The sequence below is a fragment of the Papaver somniferum genome, chromosome 7 (genome assembly GCF_003573695.1).
Source record: "Papaver somniferum cultivar HN1 chromosome 7, ASM357369v1, whole genome shotgun sequence".
Classification (NCBI taxonomy): domain Eukaryota; kingdom Viridiplantae; phylum Streptophyta; class Magnoliopsida; order Ranunculales; family Papaveraceae; genus Papaver; species Papaver somniferum.
The window spans coordinates 50,265,737-50,286,799 of record NC_039364.1 but is presented as its reverse complement, the minus strand read 5'-3'; the positions used below and the strand labels follow the sequence as shown (position 1 = coordinate 50,286,799).

The window sequence follows — 21,063 nt, the reverse complement described above, 5'->3', positions numbered from 1 at the left end:
GGTTGTTAGACCCCCACTTTTTCAACTTGTATGTAACATATTTCAGACTATCCTACCATTGCAAGTTATAGTTCAAAGCAATGAGGATCGAGTTCAGTCATTTAACGTTGTTGAAGGTTAAATCAAGATATAGTTTGTGGAAGCAATTAGTTGAAGTTGTTGTTGTGTGAGAGAAGAAACTAGTAGAAGTTGATGTTGTTTTGTGGAAGCAACTTGGAGAAGTTGACATGGTATTGTGGAAGCAACTAAGTGGAGTTGATGTTGTTTATGGAAGCAACTAGTATAAGTTGACATGAGTTATTGTGAACGTGTCAGAGACTTGAGAAACAAGTTTGCTAGAATTAAATTTGGTTACTTATAGAGTTTAGAATGTTCTAGAAGAGTCTTTGTTTTAGAGTTTGATTTGTTAGGAAAGTACTTTGCTTAAGAGTCAAGTTTGTTAAACATATATATAGGTTGTTGATCCATGAGTTTCAATTATATCAATAGAGAGAATTGTTTGAGTGTTTGTTTGTTTCATTAGTCTTTGATATCAGATTTTCTACATCTAGTATCAGAGCACTGTATTAGATTCTAAGGTTGTGGGTATGAGTTGTATAGAACAAGAAAATGACGACAAGTTTGAGTTCAATCAAAGTACCAGTGTTTGAAGGTAAAAACTTTGAAAACTGGAGGATACAGATGGAGAATATTTTCATATACCAAGAGGTGTGGGATATCATGAATGATGGTTATGAAGAACCAGCAAAAGGAGCAGTACTTGAAGCAGCTCAGCAAACTCTATTAACTGAAAACAGAAAGAAGAATTCTAAAGCTACCTATATTCTTCATCAGGGTATTCATGAACCTATCATGGATATAGTTATATATATTAAGGAAGTTAAGAAAGATTGGGATGGTTTGATAAACTACTACAAAGGATCTGACAAGGTTAAGAAGGTTAGATTACAAACCTTGAAGACAAAATATGAACTGCTGCAGATGGAAACTACTGAAACAATATCAGAGTTTTTCTCAAAGACGTTGAATCTTGTCAATGAGATTAAGGTTAATGGTGATACCATAGAAGACCCTGCAATTGTAGAAAAAAAATTGTGTAGCTTACCTAAAAAGTTTGAATCAAAAGTTATTGTTATATAAGAATGCAATACTGCTGCAACTATGACTCTTAATGAGTTATTCAGATCTTTACAAGCTTATGAAGAAAGATTACTTGAAAAAACAGTTGTTGTAAAAACAGTTGAAGAAGCACTTCAAAGTCAAATAAGATGGAATTCAAATCAAGGAAGACCTAATACTGGAGGTTTTCAAGGAAGAAGTAATGCTGGAGGAAGATCTAATACTGGTAGTTTTCAAGGAAGTAGGAAAGTTGATAGAGCAAAACTCCAGTGTTACAATTGTGGAGGTTTTGGACACTTTTCTACTGAGTGTACAAAACCTAGAAAGACAACTGCTAATAACTACAAAGAAAACTTTGAAGCAAATATAGCAGAAAGTCAAGAAGAAGAATAAGAAGGAAAGAAAGATGAAAATATGTTGTTGGCTTGCCATACACCTGAAGAACAGACTCAACATAAGTGGTATTTAGATACAGGTTACAGTAATCATATATGTGGAAGAAAATATTTGTTTGATAATCTTGATGAATCAGTACGTTCGACTGTAAAGTTTGGAAATAATTCTACAATTCCAGTTGTGGGAAAAGGAAGAATAGTTATTGTTCTGAAGAATGGTTCTAAAATATATATCATGGATGTGTTTTATGTACCAGGTTTACATAAAAATTTATCGATCATGGGTCAATTATCAGAAAGGGGTTATTCTATGAACATCTTTAATGGTGTTTGTACAATTCATGATCGTTATAGAAGACTTATTACAAGATTACATATGACCAAGAATAGATTGTTTCCTTTGAATATTAAGTATCAAAAGGAAAGTTATTATAGTAGTTGTGTTCATAATGATTCTTGGTTATGGCACAAGAGAATGGGACATGTGAACTGTAACAGTTTACAAACTTTAGCAAAGAAGGAGATGGTGTCAGGGTTACCCTTCATTAAACTTCCAGAATCAAGATGTGAGAATTGTATCTTTGGAAAGCAGCACAGAGATCCATTCCCAGTGAACAAAGCTAGAAGAGATGAACAACAGTTGGGGATTGTTCACTATGATTTGTGTGGTCTTATAGAAGTCACATCACATGGAGGTAATAACTATTTCATAACTTTCATTGATGATTATAGTATAAACGCATGAGTACATTTACTTAGACAAAAGAGTGATGCTTTTCATGCTTTTAGAAGTTTTAAATCATATGCTGAGAAACAGATTGGTAAGAGCATCAAGATATTAAGAACTGATAGAGGAAAAGAGTATATTGTAGTTGATAGTTTCATGGAAGAACATGGTATTCAACATCAGTTAACAGCTAGATATACAACACAACAGAATGGTGTTGCTGAGAGAAAGAACAGAACTATAATGGAGATGGTAAGAACTATAAGAAGAGAAAAGAATATACCAAAAAATATTTGGGGTTATGCTGTTGATTGTGTAGTATATTTACTCAACAGATGTCCTAAAACAGTTTGAATAACAAGACACCAGAAGAAGCTTGGAGTGGTACAACACCAAGTGTAAGACATCTGAGAATTTTTGGGTGCATTGCATATGCACATGTACCTAAAGAACTTAGGAAGAAGTTGGATGATAAGAGTGATAAGTGTATTCTTGTTGGTTATAGTTCAATAACCAAAGGATATAAGATTTTCAATCCAGAAATAGGAAAAGTAATTACAAGCAAAGATGTGATCTTTGATGAAGAATCACAATGGAATTGGAATACTGGTTCAACAAACAATGTTGATCTAAATACTGTCAGAACAGTTCCAGTAGTAATTGAAGAACAAGTAAACACTCAAGATGTTGTTATTGAATAACAAGAAGAAGGAAGAACTGAAGAAGCAAGAATTGAAGAAGTAAGAACTGATGTAACACCACAACAAGAGACTGCGAGACCAAGAAGAAATTATGTCATACCAGCACGTATGAATGATTATGTGTTAACAAGAGATGATAATGATATTGTTGATGAAGTGATTAACTTTGCATTGTTTGGAGATTGTGATCATGTAGCTTATGAAGAAGCTTCTAAAGAACAAGGATGGATACAAGCCATGGATGCATAGTTAAACTCTATTGGGAAGAATAATACATGTGAGCTTACTGAACTTCCACAAGGAAATAAAGAAATAGATGTTAAGTGGGTTTACAAGACTAAGTATAAATCAGATGGTGAAATAGATAGATTGAAAGCAAAATTAGTTGTTAAAGGATATAGAAGAAATTAGTTACCAAGAAGAAATTATGTCATACCAGCACGTATAAATGATTATGTGTTAGCAAGAGATGATGATGATATTGTTGATGAAGTGATTAACTTTGCATTGTTTGGAGATTGTGATCATGTAGATTATGAAGAAGCTTTTAAAGAACAAGGATGGATACAAGCCATGGATGCGTAGTTGAAGTCTATTGGGAAGAATAATACATGTGAGCTTACTGAACTTCCACAAGGAAACAAAGCAATAGATGTTAAGTGGGTTTACAAGACTAAGTATAAATCAGATGGTGGAATAGATAGATTGAAAGCAAAATTAGTTTCTAAGGGATATAGACAGAAACAAGGAATAAATTACTCAGAAGTTTTTGCACCAGTTGCAAGATTGGATACAGTACGTATGATCATTTCTTTAGCTGCTCAGAAGTATTGGAAGATTTTTTAGATGGATGTGAAGAGTGTATTCTTGAATAGTGTGTTGGAAGAAGAAGTTTATGTTGAAAAACCAACAGGTTATGTTATGGAGGGGAAGGAGAATCAAGTATACAATCTAAATAGAGATTTGTATGGTTTAAAACAAGCACCACGTGGATATGGTGAAGGAGTTTGAGATGACAGACCTTGGATTAATGTCATATTTTCTTGGCATTGAAGTACAACAAACAGAAAAAGGTATCTTTATTAATCAGCAAAGATATGCAGATGGAATTTTTAAGCGTTTCAAGATGGATAACTACAATCCAATTTTAACTCCAATAGAAGAGAGGTTGAAGTTGACAAAAGATGGATCAGGAAAACTTGTGAATTCAACAGACTTTAAGAGCTTGTTGGATGTCTCAGATACTTAACTGCTAGAAGACCAGACATTATGTATGCAGTTGGGTTAGTTAGTAGGTTTATGGAATCACCAAGACAATCACACTTGCAAGCTGCAAAACGTATTTTGAAATATGTTAAGGAAACAATTAGTTTGGGAATTCTTTACACAGTTTCAGAAGATCCAAAGTTAGTTGGATATATAGACAGTGATTGTGCTGGAGATACAAAAGGAAGAAAGAGTACTTCAGGTTATGCATTCCATTTGGGAACATGATTTTTCTCTTGGTCATCAAAGAAGCAACAGGTTGTTGTCTTGTCTACAACAGAAGCTGAATATATTGCTGCTTGCATTTGTGCTACACAAGTTGTATGGTTGAGGATGATGCTGAAATCTCTTTTCCATGAGCAGGTAACACCTACAACAATAGTTTGTGGAGTATAATAAGTCTTCAATTTTATTGACAAAGAATCATGTTCTTCATGGAAGGGGTAAGCACATTGACATCAAGTATCATTACATTAGAGAGCTTGTCAGTAACAAAGAAATAGATGTGGAATTTTCTGAAAGTGAGAATCAAGTAGCGGATATTTTCACCAAGTCTTTAAAGTCTAATACTTTCACCTACTTGCGTGGAAAACTTGGAATGATCAGTAAAAAAAATCTTGGTTTAAGGGAGGATGTTGAAGGTTAAACCAAGATATAGTTTGTGGAAGCAATTAGTTGAAGTTGTTGTTGTGTGAGAGAAGAAACTAGTAGAAGTTGATGTTGTTTTGTGAAAGCAACTTGGAGAAGTTGACGTGGTATTGTGGAAGCAACTAAGTGGAGTTGATGTTGTTTATGGAAGCAACTAGTATAAGTTGACATGAGTTATTGTGAACGTGTCAGAGACTTGAGAAACAAGTTTGCTAGAATTAAAGTTTGGGTACGTATATAATTTAGAATATTCTAGAAGAGTCTTTGTTTTAGAGTTTGATTTGTTAGAAAAGTACTTTGTTTAAGAGTCAAATTTGTTAAACATATATATAGGCTGTTGAACCATGAATTTCAATTATATCAATAGAGAGAATTGTTTGAGTATTCGTTTGTTTCATTAAGTCTTTGATATCAGATTTTCTACAAATGTGCACCAATTCATCTACCTAGGATTGTTGTTTCATAAAGATTAAACCTCATTTTTGAACCACACAAATACACACCTAAAAACATCATTCACACATGCGAAATCACAAAACTCTAATCTAGTCATTCTAATTACTATCTCTCATCATATCATGAGAACCCATTACTAAGCATTTTGTAACATCCCAATATCAAAACGATAATCTCTATATTACGTACTAAGTATAAACATGAAATAAAATATCAGATACACCCATTAATCCAGAGGCAAATTCAAGAACAAAATTACCAATTTTAATATAACTAAACAGTGAAACGTCTAGTGCTACAAAACTATTTGAATCTTTTGGACTAAAAAACATGAAGTAGAACTTTTATAATCCCGTAGAAAGAGATTTGCCAGTAAATCAGTGAAGAAGAAATGGGTGTCCTCATTTAAAGCAGACAGAACAATTAAAACAAATAGATAAATTGAGTTTATACTTCTCTAAAGACATTAAACTCTGGTTCTTTGAGTGAGAATTGAGACTTGGAAAACTAGTATTTAAGCAGCTAGACGACATCCATCCAGGATCAGTGCTTCGAATTCATGTTTCCTCGCCATCGACATTAATAAGATAGATAGGCTAGTTGTTGATGGTGGTTTCTATCCAGTATCTGTCTGTTTAGTTGTAATCCTAGCTACTTGGTTCCTTTAAGGTGACCTTACTAATAGCTTTGAGCAATCGGGAATGTGATAGCCTATTACTTACTGCTAAAAGGAGAGAAATGCAGTGGTAACGCAATTGCAAGAAAAAAATTACTGAAAACCAAAACAAAAAAGAAAAGATGGAACTACGAACCAATTATATGTCAGCACTCCAAGAGGGTGGTGGAATAGGTGTCGGCCTCGGCATCAACGCAAAAGGTAAAATCCCCCATTGATAGTTCCCGGGATAGGATGAGAGCGGTATCACTTGTGAAATTCTAGTTAAGATGTTGTATGCCAACATGCATTTGTTGCTATTCAGGAAAACAACATTTCGATCCATTGGATTTAAAGCTATAAGTTTCATACACCCAGCTGCAGCTTCTTTATTCATCAGACCTGCTGTAATATCTGATGACTCAATTATGTTGGTCAAATTCCAAACCCATTGCTCTCTAGAGTAATTGTAGTCGAGCACCCCAAATACTCAAAATCTCACGTATCCGTTCAACTTCAAGGTAAAACACCAACCCTTCTGACCCGCTAATACAAGATATACTCTTGCCATAACATAGTCTTAGTAGTAAATTATCATCCTCCTTTTTTGGCAAGCTGATCAATGTACAATAACCTCCAAGGCTGCTGTAACTGGGATTGTAAGCTACAATTGTACTTGAATCTACAAAGAAGTACAAAACTCCATTGATATAGTTAACTACCTTTTTTTCACCTAGTTTGACATCCGAGGAGTTTAACGGTAGAGCATCATGCGTAACCCACTTACCAGTCTCAGAAGAGAATATTTCGACGTGGAATTTTCTTGTAGTCTCTCGTTTTTTTATAAGAAGCACCGTGTACAACTTGTTGACAAGATTCACATATGAAACTTGGACAGAATATTTTTCCATCTTCGAGGCCTCGAGGGAGTGAAACCCATTCTTTTGTAAGTGGATTACAGACATAAAACCTTTTGTGATATTCGCCTGTGGTTGTAAAAAGAACTAAACCGTTGCCTGAAGCTAAAAGACATAGTTTATTTTGTACCAAGGAATTCCAAGGAAACCTCATCATGAGAAAAGCGAGTACCGAAAGCATGTGCAACGGGAAACAGTTTATTAGTATTATGATTAGGCTGGCCATGAGGAACTATCGGACGGATTTCATAAAAGAAGGAGCATATGTTGAACTTTTTATTCAAGAAATTTTGATTAGAGATTAGGGAAAACCATCTTTTTGAGATGCACTTGAACTTGAAAACTAATTTCAGAGGAAGCCGCAAAAGGATCTCGAACAAGACATCATCTGGAATACTATCAAACTTAAATATGCTCTTCCGGAAGGAACACGAAGAATCCACCATTCTTTTCAGATCTTGTCTTTCCATGGCTTCGAGTTTAGGAAGGAACAAGAATATGTGTTCAGGGTATTTATAAGAAAGAAAAAGAAAAAAAAAAAAAAAAAAAAGCAATTGGAAGTGTTCAAAAATTTTAAGGCTTCCTGTTAAAAGTATGTTCAATTGGTCGGCACCCGACTAGGAATGGGAATGTAGGGAACAACACCTCACAAAGTGACATTAGCCAACCTCGTGACATATATGCTACCCCCTTTTCCGGCTTCTTGTAATTGTATGTCTCTGATAATTTATCAGTCTCCTTTTGAAGCTTAATTTGTTGATTTTCCACCTCGAAATTTGGTAATCCCCTATGAAATTTGGTGAACCCTTTGCCTTGAAAAATAATGTCGATATGCCGTTGTCCCAACAACGCTCATGTGCACAAGAGAGATATGGCGTTCTGAGAGGGCACTTGGTCCATATGGCTCATCTCTAGTATCCATGTTCTATCTATAAATTGGCATTACTAGTACTCAGTTTAGCACTAAAATGTATGTGGTTCACAACTTCAAACAACCACTTCCACTACATCCACATAGCAATGAGCAGAGCTACATGTCCATCTTCTAGCCTCTCGGTTTTATTACAATCTAAGAGAATAATTGGGCTGATTGAATAAAATCATCTGGGTTAACTTACATTATTTACAGCCGGCAAAATTCTTACTCCTAATTCTCTTTGTGTGGAAAGTGAACACCGTTTCTTTCTCCACCACTGGTTTTTCCTTCGTCCATCACAAGATAAAAAACAAAGGCTTCAATTATCACAGGCACTACTGAATTTTTGATCAGTAACAATGGCTATCACTATCTTCTCATGTTATCTCTTCTCGTCTTCATCAAATTTTCTTCATTCAAAAACAAGAAGAAATTCATTGTTCAGAGACAGGGTAAAACCCATTTATTCTTCATCAACAAGTGTCGGTGAAACTCAAAAGCAAGATATAGTCATTGTTGGTGCTGGAATTGCTGGTTTAGCAACTGCCTTGTCTCTTCATAGGTTTGAATTCTGAATCCCTAATTTCTGAATTTCTTAAGTTTGTTTTTTCTTAATTTTGTAAAGATCACATAAAATGGGTTGTTCATTGTAGGCTTGGAGTTAAATCTTTGGTGTTAGAACAATCAGAATCATTAAGAACTGGTGGAACTTCACTAACACTTTTCAAGAATGGATGGAGAGTCTTGGATGATATTGGTGTTGGAACTCAACTTAGAGAACAATTTCTTGAGATACAAGGGTAAAATTATTCCTCCCTAATTAGTAATAATTCAATGAACCTTGTCCAGTTAGTAGCTTTCTAGATTCTCTCATGACAGATAAGGCGTCTTTTGTAAGAACCTTGTCTAGACTACTAATTTACATTATTTGATGAGCACAACAAAAGAGAAGAAGAGCTTAACACCCTAAAATTAGAATTTGCTTCCTTCCGCTTTTGTGTAGATAAACATAACTTCATCCCTCAAATGAGTCATACATAACCATCAGCAACAGAGGAACTCTTTCGACTATCATCAAGAGCATACCATTTTATTTTATTGCTTTTTGTTGCTGGAATTGTTTTTCATTTTCTGTTTTTTGAATAGGAAAATGTGCGTAATGACATGAAGATGCTCATTTACCTGAACTTTTTAATGGTATCAGCTGTGCAGGATGGTAATAAAATCAGAAAATGGGAGGGAGCTTCGCTCCTTTAGGTTCAAAGATGAAGCTAAAGAGTGAGTAAATTATTACAAAATTTGAACTTTTGCATTTTACTCTATTCCAATGGTGCTTAGTTTTGATGTGCTACTTTTTGGCTTGTTTGGTTCTTGTCTTTTACACTTGATGCAGCCAGGAGGTTCGTGCTGTGGAGAGGGGAATACTTTTGGAGACCCTTGCTAACCAGTTACGACCAAATTCGATACGATTTTCCTCTAAGCTGGCAAATATTGAAACAGCAGGAACTTCTGAAACATTGCTTGAACTTGTTGATGGAACCCAATTACAAGCAAAAGTAACTTGCTCAACCTATATACTCGTTAAAGAAAAAGAAAAACATCTGTCTGAATCTTAATTCCTATTCAATCCTGTAACAGATTGTAATTGGTTGTGACGGTATACGGTCACCAGTGGCAAACTGGCTCGGATTTCCAGAGCCCCAGTATGTTGGCCACTGTGCTTTCCGCGGCCTTGGTTTCTATCCTGATGGACAGCCTTTTGAACCCAAGGTGAATTACGTCTATGGAAGGGGACTGCGTGCTGGTTATGTTCCGGTGTCTTCCACAAAAGTTTACTGGTTTGTTTGCTTCAACAGCCCATCTCCAGGTATATGATATAACTATTTGGAATTGATTTTCCCGATTCATTAGAATCTAAGACAGCTCATAAATTTACTCTAGTGACACTTTTTAAACTGAAGGCTAGGCAGTGAATATGTTATAAAATATACACTCCAATGCTTGCATCTCTGTTGTCAGAACTCTGTGATTCTACTTATACCTCATCACTAGAATTCCAAGTCCAATATCACTGCATTGAATTGGATTACAAACAAGAACTAAGTATCTTAGTTTCAAATTCAGCATCATCTTCTTTGAGCTAGTGAGCTGGTTTTCATATTCAGCGTCAAATATCCTTTCCTTTGCTAGAAATTCACTGGTGTAGTTTGTTAGTTGCCTAAAAGCTTTAAGTATTAGCAAAATCAATTTGGGATTTTATCTGGTTACAAAGTGCAACTTATATTAACAGGTCCGAAGATCACTGATCCAGCTGTGTTGAAGAATGAAGCTCAAAAACTAGTAAGAAATTGGCCTTCAGAGCTACTAGAAATAATAGACAGAACCCCGGACGACACCATTATCAAAACGCCACTGGTGGATCGTTGGTTGTGGCCCAAAGTGAGCCCTTCAGTTTCCTCTGGGGGAGTAGTTCTGGTCGGAGATGCATGGCATCCAATGACTCCAAATCTTGGCCAAGGCGCTTGTTGCGCCCTAGAGGATGCTGTAGTTCTGTCAGGAAAGCTCGCAACTGCTCTAGATGCTGGTCCAGTAGCCATTGATGACGCACTGAAAGCATACGAAAAGGAGAGATGGGGGCGTATCTTTCCTCTGACAATACGTGCAAACCTTGTCGGATCGCTTTTACAGTGGGAGAATCCAATCGTTTGTGCTGTTAGGAATAATATAGTCATTCCTAAGTTGGTGAAACTAGGTCCTCTGTTGGCTCATACGAATTATAAGTGTGAACCTCTGATGAAAACAGAGGCGAGTCAGATTTCAAGTTAACTGTTTAAATCTGTAATGGATCTTTTGAACATTCATATACCACACAAAATTCTTCCACCTATGTCCGCAATTCAAAGCAAAATATACTTATATATATTTGAGCTGCTCGTCAAGGAAAATTTAATAATCCCATCAAAAAGATTTGCTCAGGGAGAAGAAATGGGTGTTTAGGAATAAAAAGAGAAACAAAATAAAGAATTTGTGTATGTTTTCTCAAAAACATGGAATTCATACTGAGACTTGGAAATGTAGTACTTAAACCGCCTGACATTCATCCGGATTTTCCCTTTCCAGCTTTACGTTTTGAAACCCTTTTTGGTCGTGGATCAGGATCCTCTTGGTCTAATGATGATAATAAACCGGTACCTTTATCTGAACGTCAATGTCGCCGTCGATTGTCAATCCTGGAAACAATCGACCTATCTTTACTCACCATTTCCACCTCTGAAAAGTAACAATGATTAAATTCATAATGAAACCACCTGAAAAACTGTTAATCTGACATTGAGACCCTTGAATCAGACACTTAACCTTGCACATCCCAAAATCAAACTCGTTGCTAATATTGTTTAGTGTTTCAATTCAATCTTGAAAACCCAAATACACAGACAAAAATAAATATTGATTCTAGTATACAAATTTTGTTGTTTTCCACACTACAAATAATATTAATGGCTGAATCAAAGAAACATATCCTATAATATAAACTCAAATTCAATCACCCAAATTCACAAAAACAATAATTGATACAAATTTCTATTCTCACTCTAAATTCAAACCAACACCATGAAAGTGTTCTAATGAAAAAGTGAAGACACTGAGATCATATCCAGATTACCTGTACTGGAGAAACACCAAAGGATAACAGCACAAAGCACAAGAACTACAGGAATAATATGAACAGCATTCTCTGCAAATTTAATTCTCAATTTTTCTTTCTTCCCAACATCAGAATTAGGATCATAAACAGGTAATTCACTAGTGTCTAGTGAATTCTTTGATGATGGTGATGCTGCGTGAATGAAAAATTCCTCTGATGTTCTAGACAAACTTGCTGATCTATGCATTTTTTTTTCCTTTTTCTGATCAGATTAGAAGAAGAAGAAGAAGTGGAAGAAACATGGAAAAGAGAATCTACCTTTTGTTTATTCAGGGAGGGTAGTAATGATAATAAAAATAGTTTTTGCGTGGTTTTCTGTGCTTTTTGGATATTTTAATAAGATTGTCACACGTGGTTCTTTTTATGACTTGATTTATTAGGGTTTGAGTTGAAAGCTTCGAACCTACTAATTATAGAAGGCTATTATCGTGGCGTCACCAATGTAGTCAATATCCGCCGGGATATCAAGGATATCGGTATACGATATTCGCCCGATAATATCGGCCGTATCGGTCGAATATCGGCCGTTTCGGTCAAATATGGGCCGTATCGGTCGATACGAAATTTTCCTACATTTCCTGATATGAGACGGTATTGGTCGTTTTCTATAAAGTTTAAGGGTAATTTTGGCGAAGAAAGTCTTCCAGGTGGTAGTAGAGGTGCATGTAGCTCTCGAAGCAAGTCTACTAAAGTTACTCTTTTATTTTTTTGATAAAATTGATGTTATCTATTATATCTTATCCGAAAATGTGTGGAGAAATGTTTAACATAAAATTATAGTCTCTAAATCTAGAACCGATATTTCAACGATAATATCCCCGATATAAAATCGTACCAGTGTATCGGTCCCGGCCGAGATGAACCGATATCCGATATTAACTACATTGGGCATCACCTAATAGGATAAAAACGGGTCATCCATAAATAATATCAAAAACCCCTTATCTCAAATAATTTTGTAATGACTAAACAATTCTTATGTAGTTAATTTTAATTTAATTTAATTAGATAAAAATTAAATTAATGAATTTTGTTGTATACTTGGTGAATTCTGGGACAAAGTTATTGCGGGAAGAAAAAGTGGCTGTAAAATAAACTTCTACGGTTGGAAATCTAGACGTAAAATCACTTATACGGTTGGAAATATTTCAAACCTGGACGTAAAATCAGATTTTACGGTTGGAATGAAAAGGAACCTGGGCGTAAAATGAGATTCTACGGTTGGAACTATCCAAACATGGACGTAAAATGAGCTTCTACGGTTGGAACTAATTCAAACCTGGATGTAAAACTACATGCAAATAAAATTCTACGGTTGGAAATAATCCAAACCTGGACGTAAAATCACTTCTACGGTTGGAAATAATCCAAACCCGGATGTAAAAATCACTTCTACGGTTGGAATCAAAAGAAACCTGGACGTAAAATGAGCTTCTATGGTTGGAACTAATCCAAACCTGGACGTAAAATTACATGCAAATAAAATTCTACGGTTGGAATTAGTCCAAACCTGGACGTAAAATCACTTCTAGTTAAAGGGTAATCTAGACATTTTGTATATGTGTTAGATATCCCATAACCACTTTTTTGGACATTAATAATCCAAGTGAAGCTCCTCTATTGGAGTGTGACGCCCCAATTATAGGTATAGGAGAAAGGCATGGCTTCACGTGCACACATGCTCGATTGCAAAAGGGAGAATTGTGCCTCTACTGAGGTACCGATTTTTCTTGCAGGTTTGATTAACACAATCGGAGCTCAAAATTCAAATGAGGCCAAGGAGAACTTAGTAATCAAACTTTAAGAATTGCTTTCGTTTCTCTCGATTCAGATCCAATCCGACTTTCAACATAATTTTTCTGGCTTCTCTTCTGAGTTCTGACTCCAATAAGAGAGAATTTAGCTCGCTATGTTAAAGTTACAGGGTGTTTATTTTCTACTGACTCGGTCGTCTGTCAGGTCGCTTGTTTTTTAGTTTGAGTCAGATCTGAATCGCGATATAATTCAGACCTAATCCCTGATTCGGACTCGTTTGAGTCGGAAAACAAAATGCCCTGATTCATGGGACCAAGTCACTTATTCGCATACTGTCGAGTCAGATTTAGCTGAAAAAACAAATACATTGAGTCAGATCTAAACGAGTCGGGTGATTTCAATCAAATCCGGACGAGTTAGATCAAAAAAGAAAAAAAAAACAATGTTAAGTACTCAGCGTTTTATTTTATTATCGAGGACTTGGACTATAAACCATGAGAAATGAGAATGACCAGTATGGATCCAACTTCAACGACCACATACAGTCTAGGTTTGGTGACCCTAAAGTATTGCTCAACCATTCGTGTCCCCACCTCTGCCAAATGCGAAACTCTGTGTACTTTCTTTGGCTGTATTTCAACAATTCTACACAACTTTGGCTCTAATATGTAATTATCTCAAATTCTTTTATTGCAACATATTTTAATTTCTATGTAAGAATATTCATTATTAAATTCTTAGTGCTAATTATTAGATTTACTACCATAAAATTGTTAATTATTGATTGAGATAAAACTTTGATTTTAAATTGAACCCACAGGCATTGAAATGTGAATTATGAATTTACATAAATTAGAATAATGAATTCAAATATTGGACGGTTGAACCCACATTCGTTGGTATGTCGAGTATGGAACTGTCAAATTTAGATGTCAAAACTATACGCTTCACTTGCACCACTAGGGCCAAATTTGGAATAGGTTAGACTTAGGTTGCAGAGGTGTATGACGGAATACCCATTTACACTTAAAGATTGAAGAAATGAAGACTGCATATGAGGACATTTCCTTCAACAAAGATAGTAGTTGAAGATCGATTTCCTTCTTATGATTATCTATCCATGTTTATATCTATCCATAAATAAGGTCTTTAATTTAATATGACGGGCTTGACCATTGATGATTGGTCAAAATATCGAAGGAGTGAACCTACAAAATTGTGTCCTGCAATACTTTGTAGAAGTTTTAAGAACTAGCTTTGTTGGTTTCGAAAACTGAAGGTCAACAACAAACAGTTACGGTTTTTCATCTCTTTATTAAATTTTAGAAAACCGGTCATATAAGTTTCGAAAATTTAAGTTTCTACTTCTCTCCGTTGAGGTTCCGAAAATTTAAATATGAAAGTATTTCTACTTTTTTCTGCTGAGGTTTCGAAAATTGTGGCACAAAAGCGTTTTTGTTATTCTTTGTTGAGGTTATGAAAACCAATTCTCCGGGTCTTGAAAACAGGAGGAAAATACTTCCTTATGTAGATTTTGAGTAGATAATTATTGATGGCTGCAAGCATGGTTTTTAAAATCGTGCGATCCACGAATCGTTTCAAATTTTTCGGTTTTGTTTCAAATTACAACTCCAAATCGAGTCTTTGTTTTTGATGCAATTCTTGACTTTAAAGATGTTTGACCAGTCAAATTTTAAAATCTAAAGATACTAAATTCCAAGGAGATTGAACCCCTGCCATCTCGCCCACACACGTCTATAGTTAAACATTGAGTTATACCCTATTTTTGTGTAATCTATGAGTTTCTAATATATCTGTGTGTTTCTTATTGTATAAGTTCACTTTTCCACAATATTTCATTTGATATTTGATATATTTATTATTTATTTTTACATATACATTTCTATGTTTAATTTATAATATAAGTATAAAGATTTAATAATTGACTATGAATCTTGGATTTGTGATTCAACAGACGATTCGATTATTAAATAGAAAAACGATTCACTCCATGAATTACGATTTCACAACCTTGGCTGCAAGGCCTTTTCTGTACAAAATATAGGCTATTGCGAGCTCAAGTATGATTATCATGGTGAAATATTTCTTAAGGAATGATTATCTTAATCCTAAGCTTAATAAAACTTTCATGGCCTTACTTACGAAAACCAAATCTTCTGATGTAGGACATCTGTCTATAACATGTCAACTATTATAGTTGATCCCTTTTCGTTTGTATCAACAATGATTGTTGATCCCTTAGCTTACTTGTTTGCAAGTCCTTTACTTTCCTAGTTTAGATAGAATTCCTTTTTCTTTTCTTTTTAGTCAGTCATGCTAGTTTATATAAAGGCTAAGCCTTCTTGTTTAGAGAGTACAATCTTTTATCAATCATTTATCAATATTATTATCATTATCAAACTCTAAAATCTTGATTTCTCAATCAAAATTTATTAACTTTCTGATGGAACTTAAAGTTTTTTCTCATCTCCAGCAACTAGTTTGCTTGCAATCTTATCAATGCTACATTATCTTCTAACACCATGACATTTTAGCCTATGCAGTTTTTCTTTTAAAATTATCACCACAATCATGGCTAATAAAACACATACAAGATATTTCAGACTCTCAACATGTTTTCGTTCCCAATAGGTCAATCTTTGACTCCATTAATTGTTGAACCCTTTTCACTAAACAACTTGGTGCAAGAGTCACTCAAGTTTAACTCAAGGAAAGTAGTGGTTTTTATGATTATCGGTTGATCTAAGCAATCCGATACAAGAGCCACACGGGTTTATCCTATGTTAAGCTTCTACAAATAGTTGCATAGTAATATTCCGTCGTTAACAACTATGTTGTGTTACTTGTAACAAGGATTTTCCGATAAATTTAGATATCAAAGCCTAGTTTATCTATAGATATGAATTCATATTTATTTAATTCGCCACTTAAACAAAGAAGCACTCAGTCATACATGACGTTACTAACAGTAAAACATAAAGAATAAATACTTTGATCTTGTATACATAAGAGGGAACTAAAGGAAGAATGAAATATTTGAGTCCAATTTTGTACACACTCCCTTAAATAGTGTGCACCTAACAAAGGAATCATATTGGCTACAACTAACCAACCATTAACTATATACTAATCAAGCCTAAAACCTAGATATTAGTGATTAGTTATAACAAATTATTAATAAATATATTTTAAGACTCAAACTATATATATTTAACCAATAGAAAAAAAAATGGCTAGTTCATTGTGGATATCTCAGAATTCATGAAAAATATAAAAAGAAAGCAAGTATAGCAATCCCTAACGATCATGATGATCGATCGCAACTCCAACCCTTAATTTCGTATTCTCCTTGTTGTTATAGACTTTATGTACACCTTTTAAGGGTCCACAAGGTATTATTATATGGTATTAATCAATTATAGGGCTTGGAATCCTTCTAGAACAGTATAAAACTCGATTTAGAAACCGAATATATATATGCCAAAAATACCCTACCTATGGTACCAATTTATCGCAAAAATCTCTGTAATTACAGCTAGGTCGAACCCAGCAGCAAACAACTTTGAAAAATAAAGTTTTTAGGGATTTTTGAGGGGTCACTTACGGCTAGGTCGTGTAGGATAAAATGTAAGTTGGTGACTATGAGTTTTGATTTTCTTCTTCACCATTTTGCTTAAAACTCCTTCTTCTGACGTCTGATTGGATTCATTCTTTTTACATTGGCTTCTTTACTTAGTTCTTTACAAGATGAAGATGAACAAGTTCTGATATCTTTTTATTTCATTTTACTTCTAGGTCGAATGCCCTAGACTTAGTTGTAAGTTTCTCTGGAATTTGGTGTCGAGTCTTCAACTTGTCTAGGCTCTTGGGACTTCTTTGCACTAAGTAACTCTGAAACTTGTCTCCAAACTTGTTTCTCAACTCTTCCTTCTCGTTTTCATGCCGGAATGAACTCTTTTCTTCTTCTTTGGTTGAATTAACTTCAAAACTCCAAATAAACGAAAAAAAAAATCAAAGCATAATGACATGAAAACTAACAAGAAAGAAATGAATCAGACTATGAAACTAGTGCAAATAATGCACTGATCAAATTCCTACACACTTGCCTTTTGTTAGTCCTCGGTCAAAACTACCTATCCTATACTAACCTAACTCTTTTTTCGTAGGAATAACGGTTACACTGAGAACGTGCCACAAGCTTTAAACCCCTAGTGGACTACTTATAGCCTCGTGATGGTTTACATAAGATATACCCACAAAATTTACTCCTAATTATACATACATCAAAGTTGCATGCATCCAAAGAGCTATGAGGACATAAAGTTTCTACGCCAAATAATAAGAAGTTAGAAGTACAAAAAGAACTTTATTCTCAAATCATAAATACGTTTAATTATTTAAAAATGGAGCGTATTGTGTTAAACCAATGTCATACAATGGAGCGCATCCTCGAGAGCAACCAATAAGCATTTCGCATCGGCTTCTGCCTCATCAATTGGTCACTCATAAAATGATAAAATGGAGTTGGTTTATGAGTGACCGACCAATGAGGCAGAAGCCGACGCGAAATGCTTATTGGTTACACACGAATTTAAATATAGCCTTACTTTCAATTTCTGATGATCTCTAAGAAAGGAAATCAACCATATACGAAGATGTGAATGCTCACCCACCTTCTCATATGATCTACATTCAACACCACTCTCGTAGCATCCAATAGAAATATATTTGTCTTTGATGTCAACTTTGAATAATAAACTCTTGAACTTTACAGAACTTGGACAATTTGTATTTTTTTATTCAATTATTTGTTGTTCTGGAACTTTCTTGTTTTCCATGACCTTGATTAATAGATCTTTTATTCATAATTTTTTTTAGTTTTTTTAGAATGAATAGGTCATATGAAAAGGAATTTCGCACTTGATTCTTCACAACTTTGGTATTGTCTTGGTTACCTAAACTTAAAAAATTCAATTTTTTTGTATTTTTTTTATTTCTCTTCACTTTGAATATATAATTTTTCCTTTCGTTTTTGTTGCTTGTAAACCTTAAAACGTCTTCAATTTTTGTCATAAACTTGATGTTGCTTCACTTGTTTATGACGATGGTGTATTTCTATTGTTGGTGCTTTGAGGGAGTGTTGTTAACTTCAATTCACACCAGAAGAATGAGGTTTATTCGCAATTCCGATGTCACCCTAATGATTGATAGAATTAGCATTCAAATTTTTAAAAAGTGTTGATGAGGTGCGACGTTGAGTAACTCATCACTCTACTTAGAGTTGGCGCATATGAAACACTCTAAAGGGATGTTGAAGGTTTAGTGCCTCACTCAAAAGGGTAGTACCCGTTAATGATTGATCCTTGTGCATCTAATTTTCCACCGATATGGTTAAGTTCATCACGATTACTCTCTCAACAACTAAGAATACTGATTTTCAGTGCTCTAGGACTTCTAAGTTCAGTTACTTGGTAAGAACTCTGTATGTAAACTTAGCAAAAAGCATAGCACATGACTCTAAAATTTTGAAGTTTCGTGCAAATATTAACTAAAAAATTGAAAAAATCTACCTACGAAAGTGAATTCTAACATTCTATATGCTTAACCACTCCCTCACACTTAAACTCTATATTGTACTGAATGTAAGTTGACTCAATCAATGTGAAATTCAAGGTGAGAAATTTTTAATATAATATATGAACTATAAAAACTATAAATATAAAAATTGGATAAAAATTCAAAACCAATGGGTTGCCTCCCAATCAGCGCTTAGTTTAACGTCTTCATCCCAACTTCGCATTTTCCTGCTACTCCTTGGTCTGGATCAACACAGTAAAATGAACATCACTAGGATACCGCGTTGCTTCAAAAGTATTGAAGCAAAATTATTTATTGTTAAAGTTCATCGTGAGTGTCCCTTATCAACATGAATTAAGTTTAGTTGTTCCCATGAAGGGTATCCCATGTAGTAATAGTAAGGACGCGTCAGATCCGTCATCCATCTCCAGCACGCAGAAGTCAACAGGAAATACTAGTTGATTCATCTGCACAAGGACATCCTCAATAGTACACCTAGAGCAAAAGTTAGTACAATCACATAGTTCATGGAGAATACAAGTTTATTTTAATGGACTCAAATTCAAAAATTCATGAATTGGTCCAAGCATAACATTAACTGATGCTCCTTAATGTAACATAAATTTTTAAATTTTTTTATTTCCAATCATAATGGATATATCGAAACTATCAGGATCCTTTCATTGAGTGGAAATATCTTTTGGCGGATAGATGAAAAGTTTTATCCCAGACGCATCACCTCATTATTAGTTTGTTATTTTCTGGTACATAAATCCTTCAAAAAAATTGCGTACATAAGAACTTGTCAATTGCAACTATCATCGGGATATTCACATGAACCTTTTTGAAGACATTTAAAATCTCCTTAACTTGTTCCATCTTCTTATTAACATTAGCAAACCTACGAGGAATAGGTAGATGAGGAAAAAAAGTGAAAACATGAGGATTGAAGTTAGTTTTAAGTACCTCAGCAGTTTTGGAAAAGTCGGGAACCTCTTTCTCCATAACCGCCCCCTTAGGGTCTTTACTGTTGTATGTAGTAGTAACTTCTGGTTGCATCATTTTTGTACCACTCCTCAACATTACAACATTAACATATTATATTAGGTCAAGAGGTTTATAAAGGAATTTCCCATTATTATGTGTCTCAAGATGATTCAGTATACCCGTAATGGTGCTCATCTATGTCTGCAACTCTTTAATAGATATCAGTCTTCTGCTAATGCGCATAAGCTTTCAGTTGATTTTGTTACACTATTGTGGTCAGATTCTTCATCATAACAAGCATCTCTAACGATTATAAGTTCTGAGATGGTTGTGATGTTGTGATGGTTGCTAGAAACCACCTGGCCGGTTATAAACCGGTCACTGAACTGCACCTTGCTTGTTAATATAGCTAAAGTTCGGAAGATCTTACCATCCTGGGTTGAAAATGTATCATATTTTTGCCTCCTATTGATTATATTACATTGACAAGCTCAACTTCTTCTTTATATGAGAGTATGATGAGTGCAACCAATTTATGTATCATTATATCCATATTACCCGGATCACTTCTTATGTACAATGTTTGCGTGTTTGTATTCATACTTTAAATTAGTTCCGGAGCTTCATCAATAGTTTTGTTAGTTAAAGCTCTATCACTAGCAGCATCAATAAGATATCTATCTTGAAGAATCATTTAACATAAGAAATTTTGTATAAGTAGTTGATCGTTATACTGGAGGTGTGGACACTAGCTAGTAATTTCTTATACCTTTCCTAGTATTCGCATGGATATTCACGTATAATCTATTTAATCCCATTGATTTCATTACGAATTGCTGATGCTTTGGAGGCGGGAAAGTACTTTCTTGCAAATTTTACTTCATATCGTTCCATGTTGTAATACTCCCAGCTGGAAAATTATAAGGCCATTCTTATGCAAAATCCATCAAAGAGAATGAAAACATTATCAGTAAAGCTTTTTATAAATTAATCCCAGTTGGAGTTTGACTTTTTAACCTATGTTGAAATAGTTGCAAGTGACGAATAGGATCATCTCCTGCAAATCCCTTATAGTTAAGTAGCCAATGTATCAACTGAGAATTGAGCTCAATTGAATTATTCAAGTTGATGCACAATTGTTTCCGACTAAAGATAGAGATGTTACCTCCATGGTCGTCTTCCTATCAGGTGGAGGAGGACCTGCTTCGTTAACCATC

General features: G+C 34.6%; 3 protein-coding genes across 4 annotated transcripts; 2 read left to right on the top strand and 1 right to left on the bottom strand.

Annotated features, from left to right (window-relative positions):
* Positions 1-3,936: 3,936 nt before the first annotated feature.
* LOC113294623 (uncharacterized mitochondrial protein AtMg00810-like) lies at positions 3,937-4,436 on the top strand. The gene is made up of 2 exons (XM_026543007.1): positions 3,937-4,109; positions 4,184-4,436. The coding sequence occupies exons 1-2, from the start codon at positions 3,937-3,939 to the stop codon at positions 4,434-4,436; spliced, it is 426 nt and encodes a 141-aa protein (XP_026398792.1).
* Positions 4,437-7,998: 3,562 nt separating this feature from the next.
* Positions 7,999-10,702, top strand: LOC113297259 (monooxygenase 2). 2 transcript variants are annotated; one of them, XM_026545688.1, is made up of 6 exons: positions 7,999-8,362; positions 8,454-8,600; positions 9,013-9,078; positions 9,194-9,356; positions 9,439-9,667; positions 10,091-10,702. In XM_026545688.1, the coding sequence occupies exons 1-6, from the start codon at positions 8,160-8,162 to the stop codon at positions 10,624-10,626; spliced, it is 1,344 nt and encodes a 447-aa protein (XP_026401473.1). In that variant the 5' UTR covers positions 7,999-8,159; the 3' UTR covers positions 10,627-10,702. The 2 variants fall into 2 exon arrangements, with proteins under 2 accessions (XP_026401473.1, XP_026401474.1); XM_026545689.1 differs by lacking the exon at positions 7,999-8,362 and having other exon boundaries at positions 8,461-8,600; positions 9,005-9,078.
* Positions 10,703-10,722: 20 nt separating this feature from the next.
* Positions 10,723-11,796, bottom strand: LOC113297260. Its single transcript, XM_026545690.1, has 2 exons — positions 11,465-11,796; positions 10,723-11,070 (listed from the first exon to the last, which is right to left on the bottom strand). Exons 1-2 carry the CDS (start codon positions 11,691-11,693, stop codon positions 11,006-11,008), a joined length of 294 nt encoding a protein of 97 aa, XP_026401475.1. The 5' UTR covers positions 11,694-11,796; the 3' UTR covers positions 10,723-11,005.
* Positions 11,797-21,063: the final 9,267 nt, after the last annotated feature.

Coding starts and splice junctions, on each gene's coding strand:
- LOC113294623 (XM_026543007.1), top strand. CDS start 3,937: ATGGTGAAGGAGTTTGAGATGACAGACCTTGGATTAATGTCATATTTT. Junction 4,110..4,183: donor TTAACTCCAATAGAAGAGAG/GTTGAAGTTGAC, acceptor TGGATGTCTCAG/ATACTTAACTGCTAGAAGAC.
- LOC113297259 (XM_026545688.1), top strand. CDS start 8,160: ATGGCTATCACTATCTTCTCATGTTATCTCTTCTCGTCTTCATCAAAT. Junction 8,363..8,453: donor ACTGCCTTGTCTCTTCATAG/GTTTGAATTCTG, acceptor TGTTCATTGTAG/GCTTGGAGTTAAATCTTTGG. Junction 9,079..9,193: donor TTCAAAGATGAAGCTAAAGA/GTGAGTAAATTA, acceptor CACTTGATGCAG/CCAGGAGGTTCGTGCTGTGG.
- LOC113297260 (XM_026545690.1), bottom strand. CDS start 11,693: ATGCATAGATCAGCAAGTTTGTCTAGAACATCAGAGGAATTTTTCATT. Junction 11,071..11,464: donor TTGGTGTTTCTCCAGTACAG/GTAATCTGGATA, acceptor GTTACTTTTCAG/AGGTGGAAATGGTGAGTAAA.